Source organism: Quercus lobata, chromosome 6 (genome assembly GCF_001633185.2).
Source record: "Quercus lobata isolate SW786 chromosome 6, ValleyOak3.0 Primary Assembly, whole genome shotgun sequence".
NCBI lineage: Eukaryota > Viridiplantae > Streptophyta > Magnoliopsida > Fagales > Fagaceae > Quercus > Quercus lobata.
In genome coordinates this window covers 7,250,527-7,275,118 of record NC_044909.1, presented here as the reverse complement: position 1 = coordinate 7,275,118, position 24,592 = coordinate 7,250,527, and the positions used below count along the sequence as shown (strand labels likewise).

Below are 24,592 nucleotides of genomic sequence, written 5' to 3'. Positions count from 1 at the left end.
ATGTTAAAATTTTGATATACTTGAACTTGAATTCATGACTTACTTTAGCCAACTTTTATTTGGTAAATTTAAGCTTAATCCAAAACTGGGACAAAAACAAAAATCATTTGTAGAATTGAACATGTTTTGATTGTAATGTGATAAGGCTCACATTCATTCATTCCATTAGTTCTCATTTGTTTTGTTTAGAGGAGAGAGATGAACTGGATCATCTTCCTCTTTTGTATATTTCTTATAAATCTCAGAAAAATGTAGGAAGTACAATTTTTGTAGCTTAGCCGTGAATCCGTGAGCCAAGCCAAATAGACATATGCAACTGCACTTTTAGTTCTCCCACCAAAAAAATATTACGAAGAAATAAAAGCAAACCCACCGAAAGTTAAGAAGAAAAAAAAAAAAATGGCTCTCTTTTTCTTTTTCTTTTTCTTTTTCTTTTTTTGGATCAGGAAATTGAAAGAAAAAGTGGACACCAAAAGTGAACAAACAAAAAATTAAAATAACAAAAAGAAGGTAAAAAGGAGAAAAGGAAGCACCAAAAGTGAACTAAAAAAAGGAATAACAAGAGAATCCTTTTTCAACACGAGGAATAAAAGTTTCTAATTTGACTTACTATTTTTCTCTTTTTCCTCCATTTTCTTTATAGTGTAGTAAGGGAGGAATTGACTACTCTTCTAAATAATGGCTTCATTTGAAAATGTATAATTTTAAAAGAAAGTAAAGGAAAAAAAACTTTCACCAAGCTCAATGTACATTTTAGACCCTGTTTAGTTTGAGGGAAATAAGAAGGAAAAGAAATATGAAGAGGAAAACAAGGGAGATGATAAGGAAATTTTGTTGTTTGGTTAAGGGAACTAGTATGGAAGAAAGGAAAAAGGTATGAAGTTGTTTTCAACTATTTGATTTGAGGGAAGAGAGGAGGAAAGGGAATAGGAGAAGGGAAAATGAGGAGAGGATAAGGAGATTTTGTTATTTGGTGGGAGGGTCATACAAACTATTATATTCCTCTCTGGCCCACTATTTTATTTCTTCCCAATTTGGGAGAAGAAGGAGAGAGTAATGATTCTTAAGGCCCACATAATGGTTATTTCCCTTCTCTTCCTACTTCGCAAACTAGTCAAGTACATGGAATGGAATAAGAAATTGTAGTTATTTTCCTTTTCTTTCCTCTCACCTATCATATTTTCTAAAGTAATTGACACTTACTATTATGGAAAGTGTAAAACTTTAATATATATATATACATATATCTTCTATAATATATTATTATTTAGACACGGCCATAAAATGAAATTTAAACTATCATTGCAACTTTGCAAGAGTGAAGAAGCCACATACAAAATGCCAAGAAAGGATTGGCACCTAAACAATCATATAGGAGTATTATATCTATTATATTAAAGTCAAAGCATAAACATAATTTAAATTAACTTCTAATTGTAATTTAATTTTGCTCTAAGTTTCTATTTTAATTTTCTTCTTTTTGATATCAAGTGACAATTTATAATACTTAATGCGAAAATCAAAAAAACACCTCACTCACTTAGATAAAACCCACCCCTTTTACTATTATTGAATGTTTTGGTGTGTAAGCATGAGTTACAACGTGTTAGATGTATAATATCATAGGGTACCATTATCTTACAACTCAAGAATAAAATAGCATGAAGCTATGTGATGCAATATAGCATTTTTGCCCAAATATGTCTAACAACCACCCCCCCCCCAAAAAAAAAACACACACACACACACACAGAGGAATCATTGAATCAGGATCAGCAACTATTAACTAAAATAAAATTGTGTTACTATGCTTCTCCAAAAATGGATAACAGTGTAGCTGATTCATAATCATTTTTGTACTCTGTTAGCCTTACAACTAATGAAAATGATTTGCATTTGGGTTATTTTTTTGCCAAAAAACTTATACATTTATTTGTTGAAAATTGACCCCTAAAAAAAAAACTATAATTATATCTAAAGAAGTGAGATTCTAAAAAGTTATACATAAACAAATAAACAGATAAACAAATAGAAAATAGTTAATAAAAATACATATAAATATTACCTAGTTCATTGATACTGTTATTAGCATATAATCATGGCAAGATATGCCAAGTTAGGCAATATGTTTAGCAACTACGCTAAACTTCCAATTTTTAGGTCGGTCTCATTTACTACCATCTGTGTTGGGCGAGTTGGTACTTCCCCAAGCCTTTAGGCTCTAAGGGTTTGAAGATGTAAGTTCGAGTGGTCCTAGGGTGAGAGGGGGGAGGGAGGTAAAGGTTGGGTCATGGGTGTTGGGGTTATTTTATTAAGTGAAAATTTCAAACCAATCTCAAATCAAAAAATGAAAAAGAAAAAGAAAAAAGAAGATGTCGGTCACATTTAATTATTGTTTTGGTACTTATATTGGTGGAAGGGATAGTTGGTTAGAAGTTGAAGCCATACTTTCGTAGCAGAATTAATGAGCGGCCTAACGGGACCCATGGCCATTGGCACCACCATTCTTGTTAACCTAAACTAGCTAATTCTCACTTTTTAATATATATATATATATATATATATATATATATATAACTCTCACTTCCTCCATGTATGCAACCTAATTTCATTTTCGGGGGTTAAAGAACGAATAAAAATATTTCTGAAATTTAAAATTGAAAAATAACATTTAAAAATTATACGAATTTTATAAATTCATATTTATTATATCATTGTATTTTCAATATTTTTCTAATTCATGAAAAAAAAAATCACATTTGGAAATATGTGTCATAGACAATAAATTCAAATCATAGATAATATATGCTAAGTATGATTCGGATCTACTATTATCTCTTTATAATAAAAAAATATATGAGAAATTATTTTTTAAAAAGCATACCTGCATATTTAATAGTAGTAAATTAATCATTGAACCACTAGTTTGGATGGCACTTCCAGTTATCCCAGCATGAAGAGTGCATGCTCATAGCATTGGGGCATGATCTCCTATAGGAGTAATTATTAGATGTTCTCGAAGTATGATGATATGATTCTTCCTCTCACAATCATAGTATATTCCACTAATTAAATTCATGGTGGAATTTATCATGAATATGAAAACGAAAAGCACCGCGTCACCATGTTATGAAAGCATTCCAATAATTTTCCCTCCTTAAGCTATATTTCAGACTTTCAGTTAAAGAAAAAAACAAGTAATTCTTAGATACTCTCGAGATACAATGATTGGTGTTTCCTCTTCTCACATTTATGATGGAGTCTACTATAAATATGAGAGAAATGAACACTCTTTCATTATACTTCGAGAGTACCTAAATATTTCCTAGAAAAATCACTCATGAGAAAGGAGCTCCATCCGAATAGAATGTCCTTAATATGTTTTGAGGAACTTGGGCGAGTGCCCTTAATCTGTTAATTTTCCAATTGTCCTTACTTTTTTACGATCTATTAGTATCTTATTTAAGGGATATGGGCAAGATATTTGGGAAATGGGGTTAGGTGTGATGGAAAAAAAAAGGGGGGGGGGGTTGGCAAGGGGCAAGTTTCTCTCCTTTGTTATGAAATTGGAAATGTTTAATTCATGACAAAGGCTAAGCTTTTATGGATATACATTTATACATTATGCTATGTCATTTAAGATTTCATTTCTAATTCATTTTAAATTACACGATACTATTCTATAGTAAATAATAAAAATGTTAAAAACTTTGTAATTTAATTAGTTGACATTTTTTGGTATTTTGAAGGGAGACATCCAAGATTTGAATTTGTCTCTTCCATTTTAACTATTGAATTATCAAAAAAATAAAAATAAAAGAACATGCAATTCTATATTAATCTTATATTTATAAGCTATTAAAGCTTCTCCATTAAGGAAAAAGGAAAAGAAAAAAAAAAAGAAAAAAGAAAAAAGAAAAAGACAAATGATAGATATAATAGCAAAATAAAATGAGTACAAACGTAAAATTAAGCAAACTCATGAGGTTGAACTGAATAGATGCAAATGCAACTTAGGAAATTTCAGGCCTCTTAGAAGTTAGAACATTCACATAAGGCGAGGTATTGCAAGTTTCAATTAAATTCTTACTCACTGTCAACCAACTGAGATCTAAAATATCCCATATCATGTTAAGAACAAGCTAGCCAAAATTTTCGAAAGCTGCGATACCTAGCTTAAGTTTGGCCAAAATTTATTGTATTTGTACAATTTGTATATTGTTACCTCCTAACTGACTAATCATTTTGTTGTTTTTAGCATTTTTCACTTCAAGTCTTCAATTGTCCGATGTCGCTCTCTCCAACCTTCCACGGCTACGTTTTCCATGACGTCAAGAAAGTGTAACTGTAAAAAGTAAATATAGAGAGTTATCTAAAATAAAAAGATTGAATGGGTTTTGTATAGAATTTAACAAGACTTTATCGAGCGTTGCTATAAATGCTCTACGCATGTCACAGCCCATAATGTGTTACGCACTTATGGGCTCTAGTCTAGGGGCTGTTAACACATTATGGGCTCTAGTCTAGGGGCTGTTATTGCATAGTTCCGGACTATACAATAATTTTTACTAGCATAATGTGCCATTATGTGCACCCAACCTTTGGGACCCAACTACCCAAAGGCTTGATGCATTCCATTAGACTAAACTAGGGAACTGCCAAGTTAGTTTGATCCTTTTTTTTTTCTTTTTTACAATGACTTTTTTCAACCCCAAAAAAGAGAGTAAAGTCTCTTTTTTTTTTTTTAGGAACGAAAAAAAGGGGACTCATGTGCTGTAGTCATTGTCCCACGTCCCACGGTACAGTTGGGTAAGTCCATGGGTACCACCAGCTCGAACCAGAAGGAGTAAAGTCTCTCTTATTTAAAAAAATAAAAATAAATACCAAACTGAGAAAGAATAAAAAAATAAAAAGTTCAAAACTTTACCAAAAAAAGCATTTAGGCATGCACTTATACACAGGCAATTTCACAACGTGCCCAGATGGAAATTTGTCATCTATATATATATATATATATATATATATTTTAAAAGTCAATTGTAGGTTTGTATGAAAATAAAAAATAACGATATTAATTGCAATTTACCACTTTATCAAGTAGTAGAAAAAGTGTGTTTCTAAGGCTGCGTTTGGTTAAATGTAAAATATTTTTCGAGTGTAAAATATTTCCAAGTAAAAATATTTTTGGGAAAGGAAAATATTTTCAAGTTTTTAGTTGCATTCCAAAAAATGCTTTGGAAAATATTTTCTAGTGTTTGGTTGTGTTGCTGAAAATGATCTTTGCTACCATTTTTATTGTGTTTCTCACATTTTCTTGGGATCCAAACAAATATTATTACAAAGAATCAAAATATATAAACAACACAAGAAACAAAAATCAAAACAAAAAAATCAAAATCACAAGACCAATCGTGAGAGAGGGACAGAGAGAGAGATCGGTTTGTGGGTGCGACTCGCCGGTGGACGAGATGGGTCGATTTGAAGGTGGCGGCTTGATCTAGGATTGAGTCACTCACTGGGTGGGTCAATCTAGGAGTGGGTTGCTCACATGGTGGACAGATCGGCTCAAGGGTGGGTCAGTGGAGTGGGATAGGTCGCTGGAGTGGGATGGGTCGGTGAGGATGAGGGATGGGTTGATCGGTTCATGGGTTCGTGGCGCGATCTCACCGTCGCATGGAGGAGACAAGGGCGACGATCTAACTGGCGCGATCTCGAACTCAACGGTGCGATCTCTCTCTCTCTCTCTCTATTTGCATGTCTGTGAGTCCTTTCTCTCTCTCTCTTTCTCTCTTTGCGCGTCTCCGGAAATGATTTGAAGGTAAATAGAAGTTGAAAATATTTTCTGGGTCAAAGGGGCTATTTTACGGTCAAAGTAAATGATTTTCTAGAAAACTCTATTTTTCATGCGCAACCAAACACATGGTTTCATGTAAAAGGATTTCCTAAAATTGTTTTCAGCCAAAACAAACGCAGCCTAACATAATTCAAAATTGGTTTAGCATCTTATAGAGTTATTAAGTTAACTATATCATGAAGTTCCTAAAATTCTATACCACGTTATCATTATTTAAATAAACGTTCACTATCATTATTGTGGGAGGTGGAATTCTTTAGGAAGGACCACAAAAGCCAGGGCGTTTCGCTGATACTAATCAGCACATACGCTCACCCAAATCTTTATGAACATGGCTCTCCCTGAGGGGTTTATCAATGACAATATGGTGATAAAGGCAGATTGAGTCCATATCAGCAGAGTAATCATTTTTTTTTTTTTTTTTTTTAAGTTTTTATGGTCATACTCTTATATAGAAATGGAAGGACTATTTATAGGCTTCCAATGTGGACATGTCTCACCAATCTCAAGATTTGGGACTAACATGACCTTTATCATTCTAACATAATGACCTGTAGAGTGCAACTAGGCAGTTCCGTCCTACCTAATAAGGGGATAGATTGCAACACCATAAATTTGATGGAAAGGAGTTGTGGCGCATTAAATGTTGAGATGGTTGCGTATGGCAACTGATCATTCTTTTGAGGTGGAGCTGAATGGAGGACACTCCTTTTTAGGTAGAGCTCACCGGCATAGTGCTAGGATTGGTCCTCAAGATTCATGAGGCTAATGCCCCTTTCTAGCTTTCAAGTCTCTCTCTGTTCTTATATAAACCACCACACTTTTTTTTATTTACATGTTCAAGATTGGTTCTCTTTTCCTTCTCAAAAAAAGAAAAGAAAAGTTTGGTTCTCTTTTTTGTTAAACAAACTCAAGTTATTTCTTAAATTACTTAATTTCCCATTTGATAAAACCATGACTAAATTTTTTCACTAGGGTGTGTTTGTTTTGGGTGAAAATGGTATCAGGAAATCATTTTCCGTAAAATAGGCTGTTTGGTTGGTTTGGAAAATTGAATTTTCCAGAAATCATTTTCAGTTGACCGTAAAATAGTAGCGTTGACCACGGAAATTCATTTCCGTTCCTATTTTCACTTCAAATGATTTCCGGAACTGGGGACGCGCAAGGGAGAACGAGAGAGCTCACAGACGCGTCGTCAATCGCGATCTCGCGAAACGTCGATTGACGCGAACAGTGCTTCGCGCGCCGTCGATCGCAATCTCGTGAAGCACCGCGCCGTTCGCGAGATCGCGATCGATGCGAACGGTGTTTCGCGCGCCGTCAATCGCGCCGTCGATCGCGAGATCACACCGTGTTCTTCTGGGTTTTGTCCGTGTTTTTCTGGGTTTTGCCTCTTCCTTCTTCTTTTCCAAACACTAGAAAATATTTTCTGAAATTTTTTTTGAAATGCAACCAAACACATGAAAACATTTTCCTTTTCGGAAAATAGCATTTCCAGAAAATAGAATATTTTCCGGAAATGCTTTTACACGAACCAAACACAGCCTAATTCACAAATGTATGAACCTTTACCACGGATGGATAATTATATTATCAACAAATTCCAAATAATAATTTGATTTTATGCGAACTCATTTACAAACTTACACATTCAAATCTCAAGTATGTCTAAATATGTCTAAGTATAATTTTATACTATGACGACACAACAACAACAACACCATTATTATTATTATCGACAACAACAACAACATTATTATTATTATCGAGTTTCAATGTTTACAAGCTTGTTCTCGAATACATTATAATATTTAAGCTTACTTATTTAACATTCTAGTTTAAACTTAGGCTTGGACTTGGGCTTGGGCTTGAGCTTCACTTATTTGTTACATAAATGAATATAAACAAACATTTCTAAGAAGTCAAACTCGAATTATTTATAAATAACTTGATTTATTTTCAATCTTATTTAAAATGGATAGATAATAGGAATTCTAGAGAATACTCATTAATTGCTCAAACTTTATATTAATTTTTTTTTTTTTTTTTGAGGGAACAAACTTTATATTACTTCAGAACATTAGTAATATAATAACCATTCGGCTAATTTCATTAATATTTGAAAGCCCAATCCAAAAGAAAAAGACCAGTATTGGGCTAGTATGTAGCTAGACCAATTTAAATTTTAGCTTAATTTTATAATTAGGCCGATGCAAATAGTGGTTGAAAGTTGTTGTGGCTACGATGTTAAGCACGTGCTTCTCTTGGAACTCTACGAGAGGACACCTGTAACTTCGTTTCCACATGGGTGTTTTATGTCATACATTGCGAGTAGAACCTGCCATGGCATTTCACACGCTGCACCACACATGTTTCACATTTCCTTGCAATGTGAAACACCAACACCAACACCATTCTGCCAAGGCCGGCTGAACAGTAAAAACAATAGATGCAGTCGCCCTCAAGAAAAAAAAAAAAAAAAAACTCCTGAATTTTAATCAATAGTGTTATTTATAATTAATAAATAAAATAATATTTTTTTTATCAAATGAAAAATAAACAAAAAAGAGAGAAAAATGTTACGTCCATAATATTTTTCACAACACTTTTACAACAAATGCTAAATAATAAGTTGTTATAGCCTGTTATTGATGGCAAAAATAATAATTATAGTGATGTTTTCAAATAGAAAACAAGAAGCAACTTAAAACCTAGGATTTGTTGTGAAAAATATTGTGAATGTTGCACTTCTAAAAAATAAAACAATAATAAGAGTTGAGTTAACAAATTTTTACTAATTTTCATCTAAGTCTACCATTAATCCCACTCTTTTATTTACCACTATCAATCTGCCACATCAACAAGTATGAAAAGTTTTGTCAAATTTTTTGTGTCTATAAAATTTCTAAAAAAAAAAAATTCTATGTTGTTCATGTTAATTAGTAGTAATTTTACATATAAAACAATATAATCAATTTTCGCCTAAACCCCTAGATGCATCAAGCTGCCCTACATTTCGCATAAACCTACAAATAAAAGATCTATTAACTGACTTCAACATCTCATCATGGAAAAGGTAAGCATATAAAATTTTTTTAGAGGTCCACTTGTCCAAACAAGAGCCCAGAAGACCTATAAAATGTAAACACTGAATCGGAGAGCACCAGTGTAATGCTGAAGTAAATTCCTTCTATGCTAAAGTCAAAACTCCGTAAGGAATAAAGATGTGAACAAAACGATGAGTTTTATGGTGTTTTCTCTTATATTTTAGGGAATGTGCGGATTGTTGCTTATATAGAGGTCTCTTAAGGCCACTCATTTGACAAATTATACAATTCTCATTTCACTAAAAAACTCTCATCTTTCTAAAATTGCTAAGTTAGCTTATGAAAAAAAAGTTTGACTAACTCAATAATTTTAAACAAGTGTAAGTCTTGTAGTGAAATGATAGACAGATGACGTGATCCACTATGAATATCAAATAATATCTCCACTCCTTCCTTTATTCTTTTTCATTATCTTTTGTTTTGGAATAATGAGAACTACGACATTTATGGGGAGCACAAATCTAGTGATTTAGGCCAATAATTGAAGGGTTGATGCCTGATGGGCTAGAATTTCAGATCTTAATTTAGGAGAGTGTATCTTTCTGTATTAAGGTTTGGTTTAAATGACTTCATCTATTAGGTCTTCAATTGATGAACCATTGTTTACTTGCAATTAGGGGGTTGTCCATTTTGCCTTGTGCTGTGAGCGAGCATATTGACCATAGTTGGAAGAGCTACTTTCATCCCATAAGATACCTTCTCCATTAACAATCGAGTGCAATCCTTGAAAATACGACTCTTTCTTATGAAGCTAAATTCCCCAAAGTGAGTTACCTTGATCAATGAATGAGTTATGGTGAATCTCCATTTCCACCCAAAAGAAAAGGCAAAAACCTTGAAACACTCCAATCATGGCATGGGAGGATCTATTGGGAAATTTAACAAACTTCAAAGTAAGACACCTCTCATTAATGTCTAATTCCAAAGCAATAAGTCTGTATGGACAGAAAACTTCATCGAAATTTTCACAAATTTTTTTTTTTGGGTGGATGGGTCCAAGTAAAAGTTGATGACAATATGACACCCTATGTGAAAGAGTGAAAATTTCGGTCTATATAGCAGCTCTCTTTACATAGTGCATTTGTAAATGAAATATATAATATTCTAAATCCATTTATTATATACTCTGTTTATCACCACGTCGAAAGGAAAGCATGTTGGCGTCATAACCTTTGGCTGAGCAACCTTATCGGATATATTATAGGGTAAAGTTGTAGATTTTTAGAAATATTAAGGTATTATTTACAATATTTTGCTTTTTTTGGGGGGCTAAACTGCAAACGGGTGAAACTACACCCCTAAAGTTTTTTTTTTATTTTTATTTTTTTTTATTTTTAATTTCATTATTATTTTTATTTAGTTCATTGTAATTTTAGAAATTTCATTTTGATTTTTTAAAGTTTTTTTAGGCTAAAAAATGACGTGGCATAATGAAAATGATGTAATATCATTTTATTAGATGAATTAAATTTACATGACAAGTTTGTGTGATATTTAACTGAAAATATGGACGAAACGGCTACTTATGCAAATAAAATATAACTTTTACATAGTAAAATTCAAATTCTGAAATTTAATAGTATAAAATCCAAAGACCTCAAGCTTTAGGGGTGTTTTTGGTATTTTTAACATTTGTTTTTTTAGTATTTTTGTTGTCAACAACAACAATAAAACTAAACAAATAACTCACCCTGGCACAATTATAATTTTTCAAGAGTCATCATTTTCCACTGGAGAGGGAAAAAAAAGATCAATGGTTACATGACTTAAAGAAAATATATGTAAAATAATTTACATTTTCCCCCAATATTACAAAAATTTGTACGAATAATTCAAAATAAAAAAGATACATAGTTTTTGGTTTTTACATTTCAAAAGATCTCAAAATTTGATTGATATTAGGATTTTTCACCAACTGATTCGCATCATTGGTCATTTGATGGTCAAAAGATTTTTTAATCCACAAAAATTAATGGAATTTAGTGTCATGGGCAAAATTGGCAATATGAAAACCTCAGGGACTTACAAAGAATAATTGAAACTTAGGGGATGTTTTTACAACTAACCAAAATCACATGGGGTGTTTTCACATTTAGACATTTTCTTAATTTGTATACTAAATTTCATATTGATAGAATATTATTTAATCTATAAACCCATATTTTGCATATAATATGTGAAAATTCAAACATTTTCATAGTTGAGATTGTCACTCTCCTCTTATCATTTTAATTGTAAATTTGAATGACATAAAAAGAAAGTAGAATCTTGTCAAGATACACTTTCCAAAAAAAAAAAAAAAAAGTATAAATTGAATTCAATGAGTAATACTACAGATATAAACTATTTTAAAATATTTTTACAAACTATTATCGTGATCAACTTCTTACTAGTTCTTATCTAGGCCCATCACCAATATCACATTTTCATTTACTAATAATCATTCATCATATCAACAGTTTGTAAAGAAATTTATAAAAAGTTTGTAACTCTAGCATTTTTCGAATTCAATATACAATAATAAAATTTAGATACAATTTCTTAAATGTTGTTAAGGACTTTCAATTAATTTCAAAAAAGAAAATGTTGTGAGTGTAACTGTTGTCTTTTGATTAACCCTTGTCCGGTACGTAATAAAATGGTTTAACTTACCTCCAATACTTTTAAAAAAAAAATTCATTTTATTTTAATAAGAAATTGTCATATCATCCACTAACTAAATAAAGTATGGAGATTAAAACCCACTACCACTTGCTATTATATATTTAAAACAAAAAGACATATCTAGTTAAAAAAAAAAAAGTAAATCTATAATAAAAAAATGTGCTATTTTTTTAAAAGGACCATTGAATTTAACTAAGAAGTCAATTGGTCCTTAATGAGTGCACCTAAAAGTTGTAGGTATTGAGTTCCTCCAAAAAAAAAAAAAAGTTGTAGGTATTGCATAATAATCTCCGCAAGCAAACGGTAGAAAAAGGCAAAAATTAAGAAAGGAGAAGCCAAACACTCCCCAATAAGAGTGTTCGATACTAACGATGCTCAACAAACCTCAACAAACAACACAGAAAAAAACGAGCTGGGCTTTCTATATATAACGTTGTCAAAAACCCCTCTTCTCTCACACACACTCTCAACACACAACCTTCGTGCTCTCCGTCTCTCCCAAAACCCCATTTCTCTTTCTCTCTCTACAACCTCAGATCTCTCTCTCTCTCTCTCTCAATGGCCTCTGTTACAGGAACTTCGATTTCCATGGCCTCCTTCAAGGCCAGCTTGGTAATGATATTTCGATCTTCTTTTTTGTTATTTGTTTTTCTTTTATAATTCAATCAGTGAATCGTTGTTTTCAGATTTATGATTTTTTTTTAATTGTTTGATATTTGTTTTATAATCATACTGTGGTTCTGCTTAGTGATTCAGATCTTCGTTTTATAAGCTCTATTTTCCTTTTTAATTGAAGGAAAACTAGAAATGTTTGATATTGATCTTGAATGTTAAAGTGGGTTATGTATTTGTGGTTGTTGCAATTTGTGTTATTGGATCGGTTTCTTCAATATTGATGTTTATAATTTGCATCTTATAACTAAGGAATGATTAAGTTTCAATTAAGTTCTTGTTTACTGGCTATTATTTTAATTTATGTGACTAAGATTCTGATATGTTGTGTATGATTAAAAGTATCAATGATTTATGAGACAAATATTTTTACTTTATATTCTACCAAAGAAAATTTTGTAGTCGGTAAAATATACAGGACCGTTTTTAGTCTCTCTCTAACTCTTTGTTTTCTGTTGATGTTATTCAGAGTTTGGACTTTGAATTATTTAATTTCGAACATAACTATTTCATTGGTCAACCGGTAAATTCTCTTGGGGTCAAACAAAGGACCTGGTTTCGAATCACAACTATCCCAAAAATCAATTGGCGTTTTGGCCTAATAGTAAAGAGGAATTATCATGGAGTGAATATATATATATATATATATATATTATCATGGAGTGAATATATATATATATATATAATTTTGAATGTTCATAGCATGCCATGTATTAAGAAGACCCATTTGCAAAAAATGGGTCTCATATAGTGTGATCAGCCTGATTTGATGGTACTAGAAAATCCTATTTTTATGGTTGGCGGATACGGCTTTAGACTGTTTGGAGATAAGACCATTCAAATTAGATGTTTAGTAGATTAATTGATGCTTGTTGTGTAAAAATAGAGAGATTAAGTCAATTTTTTTACTTTAATCTAAACAAATATTGTCAGTTGCCAGAACTGATGACTGGATTTTACTTTTCAAATTGTTGAAAATATATGAGGATAATCATTTTTTTTTTAATAAAAATTCTTTCCATTTTTGGGTCTTAATTCAGTTATTGTGGTTGATTGGCTAACCAGGCACCAAGCAGCAGGACCTCTAATCTGAAATCAGTTTCCTTTCCTAATAGTGGGAAAAGCTTCACAACTCTTAGGATGCAGCCAGCACGTTTCCGTATTTCTTGTGCGGTAATTTCTTCACTATTCCAGAACATATCAAATTTATCAATATTTTGACCTTTCAACAATCATGGTATATTGTTCTTTGCATTCTAGATATATTCACTAGCATTGTATTAACTGATTCATCATTTGTTTGTCAAACAAAAGCCTATCATAACCTTGACGAGGTTAACCTAACGAGTCCAGTGGCATTCAGTCAGAAAGTTTTCCTAATTATCTAAAATGTATCATGAACAATGTGCTACATGTGATTGTCAGGGTTGTTCATAATTGGGTGTTTCTCTCCCGACCTATTGTATAAGCTGCTTTTGTCTTTGGGTTATCCATGTGAACATTTGTTTTCTTTGGACATACTATGTGGTTTTAAATAATGAAACTAGTACATATATATATAGATTTCAAGCATAGTGTTTGTATGTTGATGTAACCAGCAACAAGAATGCTAATGCTCCTGTGCAGGCCAAACCAGAGACAGTGACAAAGGTGTGTGAAATTGTGAAGAAGCAGCTAGCTCTACCTGATGATTCCGCAGTCACTGGAGAGTCAAAATTTGCTGCCCTTGGAGCTGATTCTCTTGACACGGTACCGTAATATCTACCCAAGAAACATCTGTTATATTTGCCTGTACATATTGTTTTGTTCTGATGCAACTCTTTATTAAAGGCCCGTTGTTTATTTTGTTACTGTACAACCATCAAGCAACTTTGATATTGCTGTTGTACTTGTTTGGAAAGGTAATGCTTGAATATATCTGAAATGAGAGGGAAATCAAGGCTCTGTTTGGTAGAGTAGTTAAACAACACATTTTCAGTTTTTAAACAACAGTACACACTTTTTCATCCACACGTATTTCAAAAAACTACTAACAACATTATTCAAACTCCTCTACCAAATGGGCCCCAAATTCTCTGAATGTAGATGTGTTCGCTTAACCTTTTAACTTGTACCTTCTCCAAGAATAACAATAAGTCAATAATTTGCTTCAGCTTATTTCTACTATTTTGTTTATCTTGCTGAGGCATTTTACATTTAACTTCACATGCTGCCTTAAAGAAAGCAATATACATGGAGTTATCATTGATAATGATTGATTCTTTATCAAACTGTATTTATTGTCTTCCTTCTGAATCGATTTCCTGATAAAATGCACTCAATCTCTATAGCCAATATTGTGCTACTACTTTTATTTTATTGCTTGACCTCACTGAAGAATATGTAACAATAAAAAAAAAATCCTTATACTTTATTCCACTACCAATCAGCATACATCTCATGAGAATGGTGGTATAAAAATGAAGTGACATCCAATATAAGAGGAAACTAGAATGAAAAGAGTGGGTTGAGTGGGGGGTTCTTGATTTAATGAATCATGTGATTTTAATACATGTGGATGGTCTTATTCATTGTAAGTCTTAACTCATGAAAATACCTCTTTCCGAACAGGTTGAGATTGTGATGGGACTTGAGGAGGAGTTTGGGATCAGTGTGGAAGAAGATAGTGCACAGAGCATTGCCACTGTTCAAGATGCAGCAGATCTGATTGAGAAGCTCATTGAGAATAAGGGTGCTTAAAATAGTTTGAGAGAGATCATTGAGAAGGTTGCTTAAAATAGTTTGAGAGAATGTCAGACATTTTTCTATATTAGTCTATCTAGAGTTTTATATTTCATGCAGTTCTTTTAAACTCAGTTTGCATGTCTTGCTCGTGGAGCTTGTAGCGTTCTCAAAAGAACTCACCTGGGACTCTTATGTCCCTCACTTTTTTTATTTGTCTAGAACTTTGATGCCTCCGTTTCATATCTTGCTTGGGTATGTCTTCTCTCTCTCTCTCTCTCTCTCTCTCTCTCATTTTGGTCCAAAGGTTGGGATTCCTAGCTTTCTATCCATAAATTACTTATCTAGATATTATATAGTATGGATTTAGTGCCCTCCATAGGAAATATAGCCTCTGATATAGAGCTTTAAAGACTCGAGTTCTTTATAGCACGTTTGGATAGTAGGATTTTTTTTTTTTTTTTTTTTTAATGAAAAAAAAAATTCAAGGACTTGAATTTGGATTTGCCACTTTTATCCAAAATCAATGGATTTGAAATCAAAACATTTCAAAACTATTGATTTAAAATTCAAATTCAAATGCAACGTTAGTGTTTGGCAATATCTACTAAAATAGCTTTTAAAGTACTCTTTTGCGCAATTTCTACCGAAAGAGCTTTCAAAGGGAAAAGTACTCTTTTTGGAAGTGAGTTAGGCGGCCTTTGGGAAAAAAGTACTCTTTTTGGATCAAAGCAACCAAGAACATTAGCCAAGCCAATGGGTAAACTCTATTAGTAGATCTACTTGCCCAAACTAGACTACATTAATCTAGGTTCAATGTAAGACGCTTCTATGTTATCCAAAATAGTTTCTACTTTCTACTTCCTAGGAAGATTCGAGTGACCATTTAGATCTTCCATATAAATCATGGAGTCAGGTGTTGAAGGTTGGATTTTGATATCAGGTATTGGTATAGGGCGTGGATACTAAATTGCATGGCAAGAGCTATTGGGATTTGGGGTTTGCCGTTCTTCCTTATCATTTGATTACCTCTCTCGAAGCCTAATCCTTCTCACATTTTTTAAATCCCATCACTTATAGATAGTTTAAAATTAAACCTTATAATTTAGGATTTCAAATTAAACCCTAAAATTTTAAATCTACTCTGATTCAAACTTTCTCTTTATCTCTTGTCCTGTTACCAATAGGAGTTGGAGTTTGAATTTAATTTGTAAATTAAAAAACTTTAGGTTTAAATTGCAATTTCCTGACCTCCCCCGCTTTTTTTTTTTTTTTCACTTTTTAAATAAAATGAAAAGTTCACCTTCTAAAAATTTCTTTGTTATTAGTATGAAACTTTTCACTCACATTTTCAAGCATGGTAGCAAGCATGCATAACTATGTACAAGTGAGCATCTCTCTCTCTCTCTCTCTCTCTCTCTCTCTCTCTATATATATATATATATATATATATATCCATTCCAATTGAGATCTTCGAGTGCTAATCAAGTGCAGTGCCAGTAGGCGGAGAACGTTGGCAATAAAAGCCCATGTTGCTATATACCAATTTTGAAGCTATGGCTCGCATAAAATATCTAGTTTGGGCCCATGCTAAATAATATGGTATTTTACATAAGTTTTTATTTTGATAATTTTGACAGAGGTGCAACCAGTTATAACTTAATAAGTTGGGGCTTAAATTATCCAACATGTCAATCAATATGATTTAAATAAAATTCTGATTGCCTAGCCTAGTGACGCAGGATTGTACCAAGTGGGGTATTAAAGTAGTTAGATTTATATGGTGAGCTTCGATGTAGTTGGCCTTTGAAGGAAGATATTCTATTAAACACTAGAATACTGTCTCCGTGCATACAGGATCCAAACTAAATTCTCCTATCTCTTTCTTTCACCTTCTCCTATGCATGTGCCTGGCCCATTTTCTCCTACACATGGTGGCGCTACAGCCAGCCCAGGGGGTTCATTCGAACCCCCTGACCTAGCCAAAAAATAAATAAAAAAATTATATGAAATTTTTTTTTTGACCCCTAAATAAAAAATTTGAACACCTTGAACCTAAATTTTGTTTAAACCTAGCTAAAATAAGTTTGAATATAATTATCTTAGTTCTACTTTCACAATAATGGTTAAGTGGTACTCCTTCCGTCCCAATTTGTTTGTCGTGTTTCAAAAATTCAACTTTTTAAGGAAACATTATTTATTGTGTTTTCTATCGTATAAAAATATGTAAGTTTTCAAAATTATCCTTAAATAAATTTATCAAAAATGGTTTTGGCAATAAAGTAGGGGCATAATAGTAACAATAATTAATTAATGGATTTTCATTTTAGAAATAGGACAATAATTTGGGACATTCCAAAATGGAATAGAGAACAAACAAATTGGGGCGGAGAGTATGTTGTAATTGGTTTTTATCTAAACTCACAACTGACATCACTTTTTTATATGCCTTTAACAACTTACCACCTAGATTTTATTATGAAAGTATTGCGTCAATTCTTCATTAAACAAAATAAATAAATAAACCTTCTCTTCGAATTATTCCTAACTCCGATACTATTGACTTTCCTAGAAAAAAATCTTGGAGCTGCCACTACTCCTACATTACATTCTAGCCCAATAAATTTCCCTTGCTTATAAATTAATAAGGACTTTCTTTCCTTATTTGTGTGGGATTACAAATTTGATAACACACTATAAAGTGGTGGGCTGTGCTAGTAGTGTTGTGCTGTTTCCTGCTGCACTAGGCCTAAGTTTTATGGATAAGGGAGTCAGGACCGGTCCAACTGCAATTCAATTTGGTCTGGTTTGTGCGCAAACTATGCCTGGTTTGCCAGGAACGTGCTTACGGCAGGCAGAACTGTTTCAAATAAGTTGTGGCAGACAGACATAATAACAAAAAATAAAATATTTGGCTACTTAGTAGGAAATGACCAAATGATCCTAAGCACAATCACAATAATAACAATCACTTTTACAAAAAAGAAAGAACAAAAGGGGGCAAATAGTAATATGTATGAGTTAATCAGGAGATAAAGAAATCAGTTTAAATCCGGTCCGTAGGAGCAAAACCAGAGAGGAAAGAACGTTCCTTCTCAACGCAATTAATCTCCAAGAAAAGTCTTGCCGTGGAGATTAACTACCTTGAGGGGAACGGACATAAATGGTTGATGCACAAGGGCTTCTTTTGGTTTTGACAGAGAGCAGGATTTCGTGAGGGAGAGAGGGAATCAATCTACCAATGCATGCTTGCCGTTCTAACTCTGCCTCTATTTTCTTTCTGGTTGTTTTCTTTCTTTCCCTTTCACTTATTTCTTTTCTATTTCGGGGTATCTCTTTTCGAATTCCTATTTCTTAGTTATGGTTCCCGTTGTTGCTCTGTTTTTTGTTCACGACAAGGTTCTTTTTTTATAGTGCCTACCGTGACCGGATTTTACTGTTTTAGCCCTTAACCTACTTTGTTTGGTCTAAGTGTACTGGCCGACCACCACTGGTCTATCTGTGTGCCACCCCCCATCACCAGACAAAGAAGGGTATTTTGTTTGTTTGTCTACCGTGGCACCCTTTCCTGCTACGGTCTGGGTTCTTTCTCTTTCCCTATCCCTCATGACATGCACCTAGTGGTTCCAACTCAGCTTGCTTCTTTTGGGTAGTATGTCATCCCAGCAGGAAACTTCCTCCAAAAGAGCCGGAGCCGGAACCGGAACCTTAAAAATAGATTTTTCCCCTCCCCACCATCAAACCATGTCCTCTTACCTCTGACTCATAACCTCACCATGTCCTGTATTGGCTGGGTACAGGCTGGTGGTGTTTGGGCCTTTTACGTGCCTCCCTTCCATGTGTGTCCAAAATCTGCTTGTTGGTCGTTCGTCTGCAGTGGTCTGGAGGCTTGCCTGCATAGTCTGTTATTCGTTCCTTTTGACCTTTTATGTGAGCTGCTTTTCGATTTCCCGCTCCCCCTGAGGAGCTGGGCTTTATTTGATACTGGGTCTTACATTTCTTTCAGCCCGTTTCTTGATTACCCTCATTTCCTGCCATACTACTCTGTCATTCCTGTTGTAATGACTCAATCCTGCTGGGCCTCTTTAGGCCAGCCGTTTACTCTTTCCCTTAGTGGCTTGGTATAGCCATTTGTTTTCCTACTCAAGGGCTCCTGTGTCCCTTTTGTCTTCCTCTTGGGCATTGTTGGCCCATTTGCTTTCTTTGGGCTTCATTGGCCCTTTTACTAACTTTGCATCCCCATGGATTTTTACTAACTTCATTGGACTTCCTTGGCCCAATTACCTTATTCTCATCCTTGGGGTTCATGGGCCTGCCATTAACTCCTTACTTTCTTTGTTTGCATTACTTTGGGCTTGCGGTAGTCTTTTCTCACTTTTTTACATTATATACTGCCCATGGGTATGCTATTTCTCTCTTTCCGGGTTTCTTAAAGCCCACTTGCCTCTTCAAGGCCCATCTGTTTATTTCATAGGCTTGTGATCTATTATTCCTGCCACTTGGGCCTAATGGTTTTGCCATCTGTTTGCCAATTCTTTGTTGCCTTTGTCGTTGGGCTTCTTCTTCCTACTTGGATTCTCGAAAATGACCCTCAACACACACTAACTACTCAATTACTCCATTAAACTCTCATACTTAATTATCAACTTATTATTTATTTCATAAAAAAACTTATTATTTATTAAAATATCAATCCTCCAACAATAAGACTATGCATATGCATTATTTAAACAATCATACGATTCACTTAAAAATGTGTGGGAATAATTTACATATAAATGGTTTCTTTAATTGCTACATAATAGAACCTCCACTTCAGTTTGGAGCCAAACTTTTCTCTTCCTTTAAATGCCAATTTTTTATTATTCCTTGTCTTCTATACTCTCACACAGAACTCTTTTTCTCCCTCACTGGCCTCCCATTTCACCCTCTCTTTCTCACACTTTCAACATTAATTTCATATATTAAAGGCCAACTGATTCTAATATGAAATTAATGTTTTACGAAGGAATTTCCAAATTTGGGAATATCATTTCAGGGGTTTGATGAGGAAGGAAGCTGAGACTTTTGGCAGTGATTAAGAACAAATGGAGGATTATAGAAATTAATGCAGATCCAAGCAAGCAAATCCCAAGACAAATAAGGGTGCAAGGGAGTTGAAAGTATTGCTAGTGCTGTGGTGGTAAAGTCATGGGAACTGGATCTTTCTTTGGCTTTAGTTCTTTTTGAAAACCAATCGTTTTTTGGTGTAGGTGAAATTAAATTCCAGATCTCTTATTCAACCATCAGAGACTTTACTAGTTGAACTAATTGGAACCTACTAGTCTATCCACATTTAACAAGTGAAATAGGTAATATGTACGGACAATGTACACTAACAAGTGCATGCTAATAACTGCCCAGAGAATTTAGCTAAAAATTACAAGATTTTTGCTAGGGAGAATGTTAACAAGCACGTTAAGGTTCTCCTTAGTGGGTCCCATATAAATAAATAAAAATTGAGTAAATTAGAGAAAAAGCATGACATGACTTGTAAGGAAAAATTGGACAAATTTGCCCTCTTAATATGGGACACGGCTGGCACTAGCTGAGGACTCTTTTTTCTTTGGACAAAATTGCTCTCTTAACACATTTCCCTCCCTTTTACTTTTTATTTCCCACCAAATCTTATTTTACCAATATTTTACCATCCACTTTCTTTCACTTTACCAATATCAATTTCTTCCCCTTTACCAAATATCAAAGAGAAGAAGAGATGAAGAAATGTCAATAAAGGATTGAGGAATAATTAAACAAGGTAACACTATTGTATTTTAGTTTATTCATAGTTATTTTTAAAAAATAGGTTAAAATTAATATGTTGTTAATTTTTATTTTTGATACATGTATATTGTAGCACTAATGGATGGGGATGTAGTTGCAAAAGATTGCTTTAACATAAATGAACCACTTTATGAAGGTATTGTAATTTCATTTTAGTTGTGATTAACATTTCATTTATCATAGAATATTTTTAAACTCTTGTTTTTATATAGCACCAAAATTAATATGATGTTAATTTTTATTTCTAATACATGTATTATAGCATCAATGGATGAGAATGTAGTTGCAAGTGAGAGTCATTACCTTACTCCAAAATATTGTTTTGACTTAAATGAACCCCTTCAAGAAGTTATTATAATTTTATTTTATTTGTACATTTACATTTTATTTATCATAGAATATGATGTTTATATTTTAAACTCTTGTTTTAATATAGCACCAATGGATTACAATGTAGATGCAAGTGAGGCTCATCAATTTGTTCCAATGGATTGTTTTGACTTAAATGAATTGTCTCAAGAAGGTATTATTATTTTTTATGGTTCCTTGGAGATCAATAGGTTGAAAGTCTCGGGCGTTGATGATCTTAGGAATTGATTCTGAAAAGGCAAATACTAAGTCAGAGGAGACCAGTGGGGACCGGCCAAAAGTCCTCTGATGATAAAGTCAGTGGATTTGTGATTCCAAGTAAAAAGGAAGTATTTTGTGAAAAGTGTCTGAATATGCCTTACCTTCTCATCGATGAATGCTTATATAGCATATGTGAAATGGTTATTTGTTTAATAACCGTTCCTATTGTCGATGAGTTTAGAGGATTCGGAGGTAACTTCCATAACCGCCATGGAAGTTACCTTATTTGAACCGGTTAATGGAGAACTTGGCACATAACAGTTCAACTTGTCCCTTACGCTCGGTGGAGATTAAAGTCGTCCAAAGTCCAACACGTTCAGCCCAATGAACTCGTCCATCCTTTATTAAGGACGGACGAGGCTATTAGGGACGACTTTTCCTCCTACATTCACTTTTTCCTAATTCTGTGTAGAGCTTGTCCGTCCAAACGTTTCTAAGGACGGACAAGCTTCTCATGGGACCTCGTCCGTCTAAAGATGGACGAGGTCATCAGGGATGCTTAAGACGATCACTACATGTGCTTGGTTCGCCCTAGTTGGTCTTTCATTGGACGAGCCATATGGACGAGCTCAGGAGTTGGTGTTTTTTGTAACACCATCAATTTTCATTTTATTTGTAATATATAATTCATATATCACATAATATGATGTTGATTGTTTTTTTAATTTTTGTTTTAATATAGCACAAGTTGATGATGATTTAATTGCAAGTGAGGTTCATGGAAGTGTTTCAAAGAATTGTGTTGAATTAAATGAGCTTCCAAATGATGGAAAAATTAATAATACTTATGGAGATGAAATTATTGAAGAACATGAAGATATAAATTCAATAGAAAATGAGTTTGAGCCTTTTGTTGGTCAATGTTTTCCTAGTGAAGAAGAAGCTTTCATTTTCTATAAAAATTATGTAAATTGATATGGTTTTACAATTCAAAAAGGTCGTACTAAGAAAAAAAAAAGGAGAAATAGTAAGAAGTGATTTCTTTTGTCATCGACAAGGTAAACAACCACTAAAAATAGTGGATCCATCTAAAGAGCAACGAAATAGGAAATCTTTAAAATGTGGATATAATGCTCATTTAAGTATCATTTTGAGAAAGTCATTTGATATTTTTCCTCGAGAATGGCACATCACTAAGTTTGTTGTAGACCACAATCATGATTTGTTCTCCCCTTCGGAAGTACGATTTCTTCTAACCAATTGAGTTATCACTATAGATGATGAAAAACACATTTTCTTATTGAAAGAAGCTGGACTTTCAATTAAAGAGGTAATGCGTGTTATGGAACTTGAGAGGCATTTGAAACATGGACAACTTCCATTTTTCAAAGGGATATTCGTAATCTTCATGTGAAAATGAGGAGGAAGAATGCAAAGAATGATGCCATAGATCTTCTACAATTTTGCAAAGTTGCTAAAGAAGAGAACTCAAGATTCCAATATGCATTTACAACCGATGAAGAAAATAGATTGGACCATATTTTTTGGTCACCTACTCATTGTTTTGATTGGTACCAAAAATATGGAGATGTGGTTGTTTTTTATACTACTTATAAGGTGAATGCTTATGATATGCCTTTTGGTATTTTTATTGGTGTCAATAATCATGGAAAGACAATTCTTTTTGATTGTGCATTTCTTTGAAATGAAACAATAAGTGTCTTACGACGGTTAATGAAGGTACATTCTTTGTCTTATAAATTTGTACATTTATTTTTTAAATTTTATTTGATTAATTAGTAGAATAATTACGTATATCCTTTGAAATATTTTCATGTTTTAGTAAATTGGTATTTGATTAGCAAACTTTTGCATGTTTAATGAGGAATCAACCCAAGGCAATTTTGACGACCAAGATCCATAGATTACAGAGGCAATATCAAAAGAATTGCTGGCTAGAAAGCATGCCTTTTGTATATGGCATATTACCGCTAAATTTAGCGGTTGGTTTACATCAATTCTTTGTAATCAATATTCAAATTGGTGCATGGATTTCTATAAGTTATACAAGTTAGAGTCATGTGAAGATTTTGACAATTAATGGCTTTAAGTTATGACAAAATATGACATGCTCTCTAACAAACATGTAATTGATTTATATCAAATCAAGCACTTTTGGGTACCATGTTACCTTCGTGGGCATTTTTTTGGTGGAATGACAACAACCGGAAGATCGAAAAGTATAAATGCATTTATTAAATGGATTGTTAGTTCTCACACAAACTTGATCCAACTCATCAAACAAGTAAGTCATTATTTACCATTGACTTCTTTTGTTGTATTTTTTTTTTTTTTGTTAATATTTGTAGTCTTTATGTGTCATGCAAAAGTTTTTAATTTATTTTACTATTTGTAATTTTAGGGTGATCTTGCCATTGAAGATATTGAGCAAACACGATCACATGATACAATGTTGGAGACATATAGAGGTTCTTCTTTAAAATCAATGTCACTGTTAGAAGACCAAGCACATAGTGTTTTGACGCCCTATGCTTTCAAGATTTTTCAAGAGGAATTTCGGAGAGCAATACAATATTCGGTGCTTCAAGAAAATGGTATTGGATTTGTGCTACAATATTATAAAGATGAAACTAGTCAAAGGCACAAAGTATTATGGGATGGTAAGATGACATATTGTAGTTGCAAAAATTTTGAATTTTGGGGTATACTTTGTCATCATGTACTTAGTGTATTCCTTCAAAAAGATTGTTACCAAATTCCATCATTGTATTTACCACCACGTTGGTGTCGTGAAGCATCATTAAGTGAAAAGGAATTGCTAGTGGTGGATGATGAAAATTTAGTGGACAAGGAAAATATGGTTGATGCTAATGTTAATGATATGATTGATGGAGATTGCTTCATTAATTGTCCTCCGCTCTCAAAGACAAAAGGTTGTCTGAAGCAAAAAACGAATAAAAGGTGGAAGATAATTAGGAAGGAAAAAGAAGTCTTGTGGCCTTTGCAAGCATGTTGAGCATAACATCTCAACATGTTCGGAGAAAAATAATTGTACTTCCTCAAATGGTGCCAAAAAAAGAAAAAAAAATGTACTTCAAGTGAAATTGGATTGAATCCAATAGTTTTTTTGAAATGTTAGGCATAAACTCTTGAGCTTGTA

At 33.2% G+C, this 24,592-nt stretch overlaps 1 protein-coding gene across 1 annotated transcript; it reads left to right on the top strand.

Moving 5' to 3' along the window:
• The first annotated feature begins 12,019 nt into the window (after nt 1-12,019).
• Nucleotides 12,020-15,265, top strand: LOC115994928 (acyl carrier protein 1, chloroplastic-like). Its single transcript, XM_031119270.1, has 4 exons — nt 12,020-12,237; nt 13,363-13,470; nt 13,924-14,046; nt 14,908-15,265. The coding sequence occupies exons 1-4, from the start codon at nt 12,184-12,186 to the stop codon at nt 15,034-15,036; spliced, it is 414 nt and encodes a 137-aa protein (XP_030975130.1). The 5' UTR covers nt 12,020-12,183; the 3' UTR covers nt 15,037-15,265.
• Nucleotides 15,266-24,592: the final 9,327 nt, after the last annotated feature.

Excerpts from the sequence above, each read along its gene's own strand:
- LOC115994928 (XM_031119270.1), top strand. The coding sequence starts at position 12,184 with ATGGCCTCTGTTACAGGAACTTCGATTTCCATGGCCTCCTTCAAGGCC. Across the intron at positions 12,238-13,362 it reads CCTCCTTCAAGGCCAGCTTG|GCACCAAGCAGCAGGACCTC; the intron begins GTAATGATATTT and ends TTGGCTAACCAG. Across the intron at positions 14,047-14,907 it reads GAGCTGATTCTCTTGACACG|GTTGAGATTGTGATGGGACT; the intron begins GTACCGTAATAT and ends CTTTCCGAACAG.